The sequence below is a fragment of the Ruditapes philippinarum genome, unplaced genomic scaffold, assembly GCF_026571515.1.
Source record: "Ruditapes philippinarum isolate M1 unplaced genomic scaffold, ASM2657151v2 ctg3952_1_1_1_1, whole genome shotgun sequence".
Lineage (NCBI taxonomy): Eukaryota > Metazoa > Mollusca > Bivalvia > Venerida > Veneridae > Ruditapes > Ruditapes philippinarum.
In genome coordinates this window covers 7,676-21,368 of record NW_026856952.1, presented here as the reverse complement: position 1 = coordinate 21,368, position 13,693 = coordinate 7,676, and the positions used below count along the sequence as shown (strand labels likewise).

Genomic DNA, 13,693 nt, shown 5'->3' with positions numbered 1-13,693 from the left:
ACTACAAATCCTATAATTGCCTTTGATAGTTTTGTTTACTGTTTTTCCATGTTTATTATCATACTGTACTCTCTCTTTTTTTCTGATAATCAATGAGAAAATGTGGCACCCATCTTTAAAAAATCATTCCTTGTAATAGCTTGTTTTTATTGCTAAGATCAAGCCGTCTTTGATATAGTATATCTAGAGCTATCTTTCACAAGAGACTTTTCAGCATCAATGTTTCTATGAGTGATTCGAGTATAAGGACGGTCAAACCTGTCTTTGAAGCCTAAGTGTTATTTCTGAGCTACAGTGTAACTTCCGAATTCCGGAACTTCTGAAATCCGGAAACTTCTAAAAACCGAACAATTTTTTCGGTCCCGATTTTTTCCCTTCTATTTTCTATTAATATAATACTTCTGAATTCCGGAACTTCTAAATTCTGAATTCCGGACGATATTTTCGTAAAATTAGAGTCAAATCAATGCAATTTTACCTCCAAAAACCGGAAATATCCAATGGTGTGAAATACATTGTAAATCGAGAATATTTACCCTGCAGGAAGATTTAATCTCCCTATCGATTGTTTACTAATTAGCGGTGATCGTGTTATTTGACACGCGTTAAAATCACAAACTGTGAAATGGTATGTTTGAAGTGATGCCGTTCATCAAAGTAATTTACGGCGGTCAGTTAATTTGAAGTGTTTATTAGCGGATTAAATGACAATAAATTGGACAATGTATGCATCAAACGTCTTTAGGGATTTTATTGCATTTTATGGGGTACCGCATTTTATGTAATAATTAATTAACTAGCATCGGACGATATGTAAGTTTATGCAATTAACAACATTTCTACAAACTGCTAGAAATTCAAAAGCATTTGCAGGTAAGATAAAAATGTATTCTTTTCATGCACATCTTTATCTTGATTAAAAGACTATTATTTATGATATTACAGTAATGGCCACATCTTCCTTGACATTTAGTGATATTAAGTGGCTTAGTCTTGTCGACATTATCATAAACCTCTGAATGCCGGAAACTTCTGAAATCCGAACTTTTTGACAAGTCCCATGGGTGTTCGGTTTTCGGAAGTTACACTGTATTTATAAATACTGCAGGTCGACACACACTATTGGTTCCAAAGAAGGAATGTACTTATATTTTTACGGTCCCTCGGTATCATTGATTCAAGCACATTGAAGTGTTTAAAAAATTGGGAACCGCTCAAGTCGCTGCTAGGGGGCATTTCAATTTTTCATTAGCCCTCACGTACAGACTCAATCAAACAGCTGCAATTTTTATGTATTTTGTTGTGATTAATGATTAATGTTGCCGAGGGATCAACCTTTCTACTAATCATTATTAGTCTTGCAATGTTTCGAATGATGTAATAAAAGACTTAACCAGACAGCAGAGCTTTATCTACCTCAGTAATAACGATCGTGGTGGTCCTTTGTATGATATCTTAAACCGATATACTATGATTGGGTGTTGTACACCAGACACGACTAATTCTCAGGTGATTAGCAGATGTAGAAAACGGAAATGCGGTAGTAAAATCGGAAAAAGAAAAGCTTCATTTATGTCCGGGCACTAAGAACACTAAACTCTTGATTGTGACCTTCTGCTGACGTAAAGACTTCTCAAAAGCTGCATAACAGTATCAATTAAACCAACACAAACAATTGTCGTTCCCTTTGACATCAGTGTATCTTACATTACCTGACTGTTTACACAAACGTTCTCCAAATGCTCCACCGTTTATGCTCGATCCATTTGAGGATTTGGCAAAAATTGAGCGAAAAACATACGTATTACACGGATAGATGAATGCTTCAACAAACAGCAACAGAAATATAAGCGGTCGGATCGACAGCCCCTCAATTGGTACGCACATATCCATATCGTTATAATTAAACAATGAAAGAAAGTCGATGTATAACGCCAGATGTGTTCCATATATTCTTATTAACACTGTTAGGACAAGACTAAAAGGCGGCACGTCTGCTTGATTGGACGGCGTTAATCTCTATATAAAGATGTAGTTGATTTGTTCCGTTATATTATTTACATGCACCAGTCAAATTAACATAACAACTGGCTTTTGACATTTAGAGTGCTTTATCACGAAAGGTATTATACTCTATTTCTTATTATTTTACTTAACACCTATCAATTATGATAGAGGTACAGTGGCCTTGCAGTTGTAATCAGTTGCTATTTAAATAAGATACCACATATGACCTTGAAACTGATACTACCTGTAAATTGTTGATAATAAAATTATTCACTATAGTTTTAGTTGGAATAGAAACTATTTAAGGTAACATTTTCTTAGATATTTCTTGAGTAAATATTATATATAAAGTATAATGCTCTATTAAATGAAATATTATTCATGTCAATAAAAATTAGATACAATGTACATAGTAAATTAAGCAGCACATTATAAAATGATACACAATCGTTTACTCAGCAACAAAAAAGATGTTTTTTTAATTCTTACACGACCCGCATTTTTCCCTATTGAACAAAGAAGAACCAAAAGTGTGTATTATTATGCTATAAAATCACAATTTGACGTTCTATATTTATACATGTGACGTAACCACTAAAAATGTGACGCGCTGACAAGAAGTACGGAAACAAATCAGGCGCAATTTAGCTAATTATCATGTACGGCAGCATTTTTTTGTTGATGTCGTGTTAGAATCGAAATAATATATCCAAATCGGTGATTTTATTGCTTGATAACATCCACTGTTTGTTGTTTGGATGCGCATCATTAAATCACTCGGGCTACGCCCTCGTTATATAATTCCCCGCATCCGAACTCCAAACAGTGATGTTATTGAGCAATAAAATCACAGTTTGGGATATATTATTTCTTAAATAAAATATGTGTGACTTAATTTCATAGAAATGGCTAGCGGGGACAGATTTAAAGACAAGGTTGCTATAGTTACAGGCGGTTGTTGCGGTATTGGTCGTGGATGTGTTGATGTATTTGGTAAATATCTTAAGTAAGATTTCCCTTTTTGTCTTGTAGTGCGCATGTGTATATTCCTTTTAATCAACGCCCTTCATTCTTTTACTTTTTTTACTTCTATCATTCGCATTTAAAAGCTAACGTATTATAATTTTTTTCAAGAATATATCATTTAACTAAATCTTTTAAAACCTCAATATTCATTAGGCATAATTACCCCTTTCTCCTGGGGCGTCCGTGGCCCAGTGATTAAGGTCGTTGATTTCAAACCACTTGCCCCTCACCGCTGTGGGTTTGAATCCCGACATTGGATTCTTTCATGTGAGGAAGCTATCCAGCTAGCTAACGTAACGTCGGTCGTGCTACTCAGGTGCCCGTTTGTGCCTAAAATAATTACCGTAAGGGCACCTGAGGTCTTCCTCCAGCAGTAAAACTGTGTCGGTGTTACGTAAAACACAATAAAGAAACCCAAAAAACACCTTTCGTCTTATCTAAATATGTACACTATAACAGTTTTCCTATAGTAGGACGGGTGTCCGAATATTGAGTTCAACAAGATTGTTTAAAAGCTGAAGTAAATAGGAATGAAAGTATCTAATATGTTCAAAATGCATAAAATTGCATCAACTTTACAAATGTTCATATATAAATATCAAATAACAACATAATGTTGGCATAATTAACGTAGCAACTGTATTAATCGTGGCGCATGTCAAATGTCAAAGACCTAAAATACCTTTCAACACACATACGGTGTCACTTTACCCATGAACCGTCAAAATGGTTTAACGCTTGTATAATTCCTCGCCAGAATCTTCCGGTCCCAAAACTACTGCTTAAGCTGTGGGAAAATATACGAGATGATATATATCCGTCATTCTTATCTTCTTTTAATTTTCTTCTGTACTGCAAAGTTCATGTTTCGTTCTTGCCATTTATAAACAAAAGCTCGAAAAAGTTGCGTAACTGCTCTTTTTGGTGCATTTTTTTTAAAGTATGTCATCTAAAAATATTCACCGAACCGGACAAGCAAGAATTTACGCACGCGTAAAAAGGCTGCAAAAGAATGGTCAGCTTTGTGATTCAAACCTTTAGAGGGGCCGATTAAAATGCAACTTTAACGAATGCATGTTTAGATCTTCACAGTTGTTGAAGCGTTACGATACGAAAATTCCATTGCAACCGTAGGAATTCGTTTTATACTGTGACAGGACGGGTGCCCTTCAGTCAGTGTCGTAATGTGTCAAGAATCGACACCATGCGTCTTGTTTTCTATATAGAAAGAGTTGCTCGTAATGGTTTATTATAACGCCTTGAAGATTTATTAATTATGATCTATAAGAAAATTACCAACGATAAAACATCAAGTCTTTGCATTAACGTAGTTTATTCTATGCTTTTCAGTGGATTACTGATTTATCCGTGAAAATTATATTTGATAATTTCACAGTGAAAATTATCAAAATATAATTTCACTTTTTTCAATGACGAAACTACTTTTTTAAGATTTTCCCCATGTGGTACCTCAATTTTATTTTTACGGACAATTCGGACAATGTCAGGCTGTTAAAAGAAATAGCAAAGCTGAAATAGATAAATAACTTAAATGTCAAAAGTAACACAGAGAGAAAACTTACTTTTATTCCTTCAAATTCCAATCACCAAATTAAGCCTCTAATTTTTTTTGTTTCGTTTTTACAGACTGAAAAATACATTACTTCCCCCATGCAAAACTGCTTTTGATGACATTTGGGTATATTAAAGTATCCTACGAGCAATAACTGCCGTATGCTTTATGAAAAATTGAAAAGCATTGACAGCCATCACTCGTAAAATAAGTAAAACAACCCAGCGTTCCTTCAGAAAGCTTCCAAGTTTTCCATTTTCTTAGCTCCTTTTCTGAATGTTTTCACTTCTGTCAACACTAATTTTTTGTCTGTTACAATCCTCAAATAAGTTTTCTTTCTTTTAAAAAGGTGTATGACTAACAAATCCAAATTATATCCTTCTGAATCTTACATAATTATTTTCCTCCCATGAAATACACAACTTTAATAAATGGCTGCCGTTTACATTTTAGAAAGCCAGGTCTAATATAAATTCGCAGTAAGTAACAGAAATATTGATGGATGGTTGGAATTTTCTCCTGCAAGAATTGTTTGTTTTTATTATTAAAACAAGCGATCATTCATAAAATGAATAAATATCACCGTCATTTAACCTTGATTGGCGGGCTTATTTTTCAGCTCAATACTTCTTGTTTTAAATGAGAAATTCCGTCTAAATGGGTCTCTTAATGGGGGAAACAGATTTTAATATTAACGTTAAAATTATGGAAATTTCGTTTTAACTTGTTTTTAAGCATAAAATAAAAAAAAATTGTCTGTTTGTTGTGTAAGATGTAATTTTATTTCATCTCGTGAACTTTAAAAACAGTATTCTCACTCGTGGCTACGCCACTCGTGAGAATACTGTTTTTAAAGCTCATTCGATGAAATAAAATTTCATCTTACACACAAACAAACAAATATCCTCTATATATAAGACATTAAAGGCATAAGGCCCGTAAATCTAACCTGTTTTAAAATTTTCTATTGTAATTACAAGATATTGAAGACTGTTTGGCGTACACCTAAAATTCACAGCTATGCCCTCTATAATGAGAATATAAAAGTAATAGTAGTAGCTAAAAGAGACTTCAGCGTACAGGTTTTATAGTACTGCTAGACCTTTTCGCACAACTTCAAAATAAAAGCGACATTTAAAGTTATGAATGGCAGAACTATAATTAGAGAAGATATTTTTTAAATAACTCGATATAATGTAAAATAATACAATTGTAGGTTATATAAATGAAATTGTGTCTAGTGGCGTTAACCGTCTATAAATTTTATTGACAGGCCTTGTATAACTTCTCTAATAGTATCAACTAACAATTCTTAGTTATGCAACATCATCAAATTGGTTCATGATAATTTGTTATTAATATATGTTTCTAATTTGTTTCATATTATCACATCATTCTTAGTGAAGAAAATAACACAAACGGTCTTGTTGTTATGGATACAAAATATTTTTTGAATTTTATGTTCGTATCATTCGATCTTTATTCATTTTTTTTGTAGCCGATCATGGAGGGAAAGTTGCTGTACTGGACGTGAATGGTATGATATTGATAACAAAGACACCTATATATACTTAATTATCAATAGAATTGTTTGATAACATTAGAAATTAGATAAGTATACAAATCTGTAAGTGATTTTTGCGGTTCACAAAAACAGCATTATGCAACACAATCTAATACTTGTTACATGAATACTACGGAATGAATACGATATAAATGCATTGTCCATGATTTTACCACATTGTAACATAATTTGAATTTGACACATTGACCAATGTGATAGGAAGCTAAACTTATAATTTTATGCACGATTTTCAGGTAAAAAGTCTGTTGAATAATTAGACGTGCATATTGCAGTAATAAGAGTTGTTATCCTTTAAACTAAATTCATCAGCTCCTGAATTTCCGAAACTTGTTCATTATCGGTTTAGAGATTTCATAATATAACTTTGAGGTTTGTCTCTAACAATATTGAGTCTGGTCAGACTTCACATATATGCAAGCTTTTACATATCTTAAAGGCTGGTCACGTTTGGTGCAAGCATGGTAAAGGTTAAACGACATTAAATTTGATCAGGAAGGATCTCATTTTTTTCTAATGATAACGAATCTTATGAATTGGTGAAATAAATAAGCGTTCTAATCATGTTATAACGGATGCAGAATAATTGTTGTGTGACTTTTTGTTGTTGTATTAATTGCAGATGAAGAGGGGGCAAAAATAGCAAACGAGAACGTATTTTTTATACACTGCGACATGAACAGTGAGGACGAAATTAAGGTAAAATTTTATAATTACACCCCTGTATTGAGATAAACATGCTCTAATGAATGATATTTGTTGTTAAGTGTGGATAAACGGTAAGATTTTCTTCTATCTAGTATGGTTTGTTTCTAACAATTTGAAGAGTGACCTATTTTTATCATAATACTGAACTTTACTTGCTAGTACGTGCTAGTAAATTTTCGTTCTACAAGTCTGAATGAAACACGTAATCAACTAAAGTTTTACATCTTAAAGTAAAATTTCTTAAAGTTTAATAAGCAAAAAAAATATAATCATTTCTTTATAAATAAATCTACAATAAAACTACATATAATTACATATTATTTAAAGAAAGCGATTGAAAAAGTGGTAGAAAGATACAAGAAAATTGACTGCCTGGTGAACAATGCTGGCACACGTAAGTACATGTAGTACATTGCATCATGTAATCATTTTATCATAATAAAAGGAGACTCAATATTAAATTGTGTTATAAAGATCATCTCAGAAATGTTATAATCAAATAATACAAAGTGTTTTACCTGGTGTGCTTAGTTAATTGATAAAACCACAACTATCTAAAATGGACAACCATTTATTAGAAGTACTGACTGTACAGCAAACCAAAATGTCGACATTGGTCGAAAAGGTATCTAGATTCAGATACCGCTAGCAGGCAAAGAATGGCATCTTCATGGTTTACCTCTTTTTAAGATTTAACTTCGATACATATAGGCAGAGTTAAATAATGTTTTCTAGAAATTAATATTAATCTTACTTAAATGGCCTTAAAATAGGCAAAACAATCAATTTTTTAAGCTTAAAATATTTTAATGTCAAATCTTTAATCCATTCAAAGTTTAAGTTATTCTATGAAAGATTTTCATTCCGCCTAGTTTATCTAAGTCTCATCCATACATAATAACATTGTTTGTGCTCTATTCTGAATTACTGTAAAGTAACATAGAGGAAGGGAGGCAACTCTGCAAGGATTTCCAATATAACTTAATACACTTGCTTAGTATATGTCTGTATGAAAACAGTATCAAACACCTTACAGTTAAGTTTTATCTCAATTGTTTATACTGTTAAAAAGCATGTTATCAGTTAATGATTATGAGGGATGACCCTATTATGTAAATACAATTCCAGATCCAGGGAACAAGAGCATTGATGAACTAAGCGTAGACAGTTTTAGAGATCTTCTTAACTTAAATCTTGTCAGTTACTTTGCAGCATGTAAAGTAAGTATAATTTTTGAAAATAATTTCATTTTGAATTTAAAATTTAAAGATAACTTCTTATTTCACACATCGCTTGAAAGTGAAAATCAGATATAACATAAAATAAAGCCTTTTGCCCATCAGAGAATTGTCCATTTATGTCTATATTCAATTGCGAAGTTATTATTCCTTTTAGTCCATTGGTTGGATTAGTATTAGTTCATATAATTGTCATTACAATATCGAAAATAACAGAAACACTTTGGATTTTTCTTTAAGGTTTTAAACCATTATTGACTTTTCTTTACACGAGCAAAACTATTAACGCTTCATGATTCCAATAAATGATTGTATCTGTAATAACTTGTGCGTTCTTTTTATTATCTTAGTATGCACTCCCCTACTTGCGCAAGACTAGTGGAAGTATTGTGAATATTACAAGCATCAGTGGTCATTCTGGCACCGCAAACTCGCCGTCTTATTGTGCAACGAAGGTTTACATTTTAAAACACACTGAATATTACTGAATATTACCTCACGTTAAACGCTAATTGGTTAATGTAAGACATTTTCTAAAGAATTTAAAAGATTTTATAGTAAGATCCAATAGTTTGAAAATCAAAATAGATATAGTTGTTTGTTTAAATATGAATTTTTTAGACGTTGTATGTTTAGTATAACTTGAAATTGTCAGATATAATTTACATTACATTTAAGGGCGGTGGAATTTCTTTAACTAAAGCCCTTGCAATAGACGAGGCTAAATACGGAGTTCGAGTTAATGCGTAAGTTTTTATTTCAATCTTCATAATATATTAACGTGCATTCTGATACGAGAAAACTTTATAAAAAACGTGATTTATGTATACAATACTTTACCTGTACAAATTGCACAAATGTATATAAAGATCAGTAGTTACAGCTTAATCCATGTTTGTTTATTACAAAAGTTTGCCCATATTTATAATGTGTTACAATTCTTATTTCAGGATATCGCCAAGTGCAGTAAATACGCCATTGTACCGTAAACATATTTCATCCGGTGGCGAGGCAGAAAAGACTAATGAAATAGTAGCGTCTTATACTGTAAGTGAAAATTACCTAAACTTATAAATTATTTCAGGCATCTTTACTTTGGCAAAAACGGTAACCTTGTGTATTGCCTCCGTCACATGTCAGGGTCATCCCTCAACAGTCTTACAATAATATGATCAATCTAATCATGATAAGTTAACACGGTATTAACATTATGTTAAACATTAATTAGAAAAAATAAGTATGTTAAGGAGGTAATAAAGTAAAAAATTAAAACTATTGATAATATTATATAAAAAGTTAAACAAAACTACAATTAAAAACTCTAATCTTGCGATTTTCTGTATAAATATTTGCCTTGATGATACTCTTATACATTTGTAACACTACTAGTACAATTATACCAAATGAAAAAACAACAACAACAAAAAAAAACAACATAAAACGTGAGCTATCACCTATCTAAAATAAAACTACAATAAACTCCACATAACGACACCACTTTCACGATAAACCACTAATAACGATGCCGTTTGCCGCGGTCCCGACTCTTGTTTTCAAATTGTTTGCCTCACGGATATATAGAGGATATTTGTTTTTAAAGTTCACGAGATGAAATAAAATTACAGCTTACACAACAAACAAACAAATTTTCTTTTTTTATGCTTAAAAACATGTTAAAACGAAATTTCCTCAATACTTACGTTAATATTAAATTCTGTTTTCCCCATTGAGAGCCTCAAAAAAGTCGAATTTCTCATTAAATACAAGAAGTCTTGGGCTGAAAAATAAGTTCCACAATCAATATTAAAAGCTAGTGATAGTATTCATTTTATTAAAAAAAATATGTTTGATCGCTTGTTTTAATAATAAAAACAAACAATTCTAGTAGGAGAAAAAAGTCGAACCATCCATCCATATTTCCGTTACTGACTGCGAATTTATATTAGACCTGGTCTTGTTAAATGTAAACGGCCGCCATTTTTAAAGTTGTGTATTTCACTGGAGGAAAATAATTGTGTTTGATTCAGAGGTATATCATTTGGATTTGTAAGTCATACACATTTTTAAAAGAAAGAAAACTTATTGGATTTTTGTAACAGACAATAAATAAGTGTTGACAGATGTGTAATCATTCAAAAAAGTGGATAGGAAATTGGAAAACTTGAGCCTTACGAACGCTGGGTTGTTTACATATTCTTCGAGTGAAAGCTGCCATTGCTTTTCAAGTTTTCATAAAGCATACGGCAGTTATTTTTCGTAGTATACTTAAATATTCCCAAATGTCATCAAGAGCAGTTTTGCATGTTGAAGAAATGTATTTTTCAGACTGTAAAAATGAAACAAAAAATTAAAGAGACAATATTTGGTGATTGGCTATTTGAATGAATAGAAGTGACATATTGGTATTTTTTTTCTTTTTCTTAATTATTTTTGATATGTAAGTTATTTATCAATTAAAGCTTTGCTTTTCTTTTAGCAGCCTGACATTGTCGGAATAGTCAGCAAAAATAAAATTGAGGTACCACATGGGGAAAATCTTAAAAAAGTAGTTTTGTCATTGAAAAGTGTGAAATTATATTTTGATAATTTTCACTGTGAAATTATCAAATATAATTTTCACGGATAAATCAGTTATCCACTGAAAAGCATAAAATAAAACGATATATTTTCGGCGGTCCAATGAATATCCTTTTATCCTTTAATGTAATTAAGTTATCCAGTTGTTATTCTCAGGTACCGCTCACGCTCGAAATAATGCACGGAAGGGCACGCTATGTCTTATTCCATCACTGAACTGGAAAGGCGCCACCTTGATAGTGACTGGAAGGAAAATAATTGAACAAAAATCTTAAAATGAAAAAAGACAAATTTTCTGAATAGATCTCATTTGAATGTAGTAGTTGCTTTCAATACTGCGTGCAATAACTGATTAACTCCTATTAAATTTAAAATGACTTAACCCGTTACTACACTAAGGTGACAAAATACTGGTGGTAACAATAAGACACTTTTTAATATGATAAGTTATGTTTCATATGTTTCAGTTGCTCAATCGAGTATCGGAGCCAAGAGAAATGGGGATGGCATGTTTGTTTCTGGCTGTAGATGCTACATACACAACTGGCGCAGAGCTGATGTGTACTGCTGGTTCAGAAATAGGATATGGCGTCAAAGGAATGAGCTTTGTCTAACTGTGGTGCTTTCAGTTCTCAGTTATCATTTACTGTTGACTTAACACCATTATAACTATTAGAAAGATGATGAAATAACTTTTGATTTATTGATAAAAGAGTGCTTATTAAAATTGTGTCTTGATCATGTTTGAAGTATCCAAATATCCAATTCAACAGGCCCACAGTATAATTATGAACAAGTCTAATTCCTGTCATCACATAAAGTCTCACAAGAAGGGTGCAGTGATCGAAAGTAACAAGTGCTTGCAAACGCAAAACAGTGTACAAATAGAAATGTATAGGCTTGCGAGACAGGGCACAGTTACTGTTGGTCGATTATCATTCTTGAAACAGGGCAACAAATTATAGAAAAAAATAAAGAGATGTAATTTGTTTTGGTTGCATTTGTTGACCAACTTGTTTTGTTTGAGGGGTTTATGCAAAATTAATTTAACAGAAATCTAGATACATGTAATCTTCATTATAACATATGAATTTAAGTTTACTGTGAATACTTTTTATACATTTAACGTTTGAATATTCAATGACAATAAATATTTAGCAGTGTCTGTTATCACGGAATAACTCTATTTAGATTTTATATTAATATAACAATCTAATTAACAATTATTAAGATTTTCTTTTATTTAGCAACAAACATCTTTCGGTCAATGTGTCAAATAATTAAGAACATTGCATCACATGTAACGTCATAAGAATAGTTTATTAGTGCCCTAGTGACTTTAGGTTTACCCTCTGTCTGACCGACCGTCTTTACGTCCGACCGTCCACAAAATGGGACAATGCAAAAAAGTATTGAAAATATGTTTAAGAAACTTGAAATATGGATTGATGACAATAAGGAGATTATTCACGCCTTTATTCCCTATGTTGAAACATTTGGTTGCTATAGCAAGAAATAGACTTGAAATATGGTAAATATAACACGAAAACTGGACCCTATGATAACGCAAAAATTACTAACAATGTTTATATGAAACGCGATAGAATGCAGCCTGGAAACTATGCCCGCCTTTTTCTTTTTTTCCTATGTTGAAAAAATTGGTTTTAATGGTAACATAAAGTCTTAAAATATGGCACATATAACAATATGTGTGACAACTCAAAAGTACTAAAATATTTTTATGAGACATATTGCAATATGGAGATTGTACATGTCGAGGTTCACAAATCTTACACCAAAATTATTAGAGTTAGCACATTGAATATTGAATTTTCATGAAAAATATTTTATTTTTTATTTACTTCTTTATTTCATCATATATGTACTCTAAACTTGATATATATGTTTCTTATCACCACCCACATTATGCATAACAAGGTTTATAATTCTACATCATATATTATCAGAATTGTCATCTTCAAACTCAAAATTAAATGAAATAATTATTTAATCTATTTTAAACTTCCAATATATGTTCCTTATTATCACTCAAATCATGTGGGAGAAGATTGAATACTCTAGCTTGACTATTTTCTAAATTATGTCCCCTTGAACGTAGATTTTTTTTCTAGAAAATATTATTTTGTCTTACAGAATTTACTTCAAACGTCAAACTCCCACGACAAGATTTATAAATTTACTGTCCATATTTCCAGAATTATCTTCCCGGTAAACTTCCCTCTTTCCCTCTTTATTCTATAAATCGTATTTCTTCAGTTCAAATAATGTGTCCTATAAACACTTGCATCATATTTGAATAGATTTTTAAGTCTAGCAGCCTCGTTTCCATGAATACATTTTGAACTAAGAATTTACTTAAATTGTTACATATCTTTTTTGTATTTTCTTATTTGGTACTTAAAATTGTATATATATGAAAATTGTATTTTTTTCTCTACTACAGATGTTATATACTTTAGACTAAAGATAATTGTTCTTTGTTACCACTCACATCATGATTGACAATGGTCATAAGCCTAGCATTTTATTTCCAGAGTTATCTGCTCTTATGTTTAAGTCGTCTGTCTTTATGACTATCCATGTCTGACAAACTGTTTCCCGAGATTACTTTTAAAGACATGGCAACTTTCCTACAAATTTACTTAAAATAGAAAAAAGTTGAAAAAATAGATGTACATATTCATCCTGAGAAAATTCGATCATTTATATATGTTGTACAAACATAATTTTCTCACAGGTAGGAAAACGTAACACATTACTATTATACAGACAAAGTAAGAACTCAAAAGATTTAAGTTCATTCATTCATTCATTCATTCATTCATTCATTCATTCATTCATTCATTCAATTGCATTATTGAATGGTCAATAACCCCTCAGAATGTTGCTAGGGTTCTTACAGTAGGGATGTATTGCTTGCAATACTATGATAATTCTTGCTATTAAAAGTTTTTATCTGAA

At 31.5% G+C, this 13,693-nt stretch overlaps 1 protein-coding gene across 1 annotated transcript; it reads left to right on the top strand.

Moving 5' to 3' along the window:
• Nucleotides 1–2,191: 2,191 nt before the first annotated feature.
• On the top strand, nt 2,192–13,360 carry LOC132748246 (17-beta-hydroxysteroid dehydrogenase 14-like). Its single transcript, XM_060737818.1, has 10 exons — nt 2,192–2,313; nt 2,911–3,000; nt 6,105–6,143; nt 6,811–6,887; nt 7,224–7,290; nt 8,025–8,116; nt 8,485–8,589; nt 8,813–8,880; nt 9,085–9,181; nt 11,179–13,360. Exons 2-10 carry the CDS (start codon nt 2,913–2,915, stop codon nt 11,323–11,325), a joined length of 780 nt encoding a protein of 259 aa, XP_060593801.1. The 5' UTR covers nt 2,192–2,313; nt 2,911–2,912; the 3' UTR covers nt 11,326–13,360.
• Nucleotides 13,361–13,693: the final 333 nt, after the last annotated feature.

What these genes read in the sequence shown, in the direction of transcription:
- LOC132748246 (XM_060737818.1), top strand. Translation starts at nt 2,913, where the DNA reads ATGGCTAGCGGGGACAGATTTAAAGACAAGGTTGCTATAGTTACAGGC. An exon ending in ACAGTGAGGACGAAATTAAG is followed by an intron (nt 6,888 to 7,223) that starts GTAAAATTTTAT and finishes TATTATTTAAAG; the next exon opens with AAAGCGATTGAAAAAGTGGT. An exon ending in CGTCTTATTGTGCAACGAAG is followed by an intron (nt 8,590 to 8,812) that starts GTTTACATTTTA and finishes ATTACATTTAAG; the next exon opens with GGCGGTGGAATTTCTTTAAC.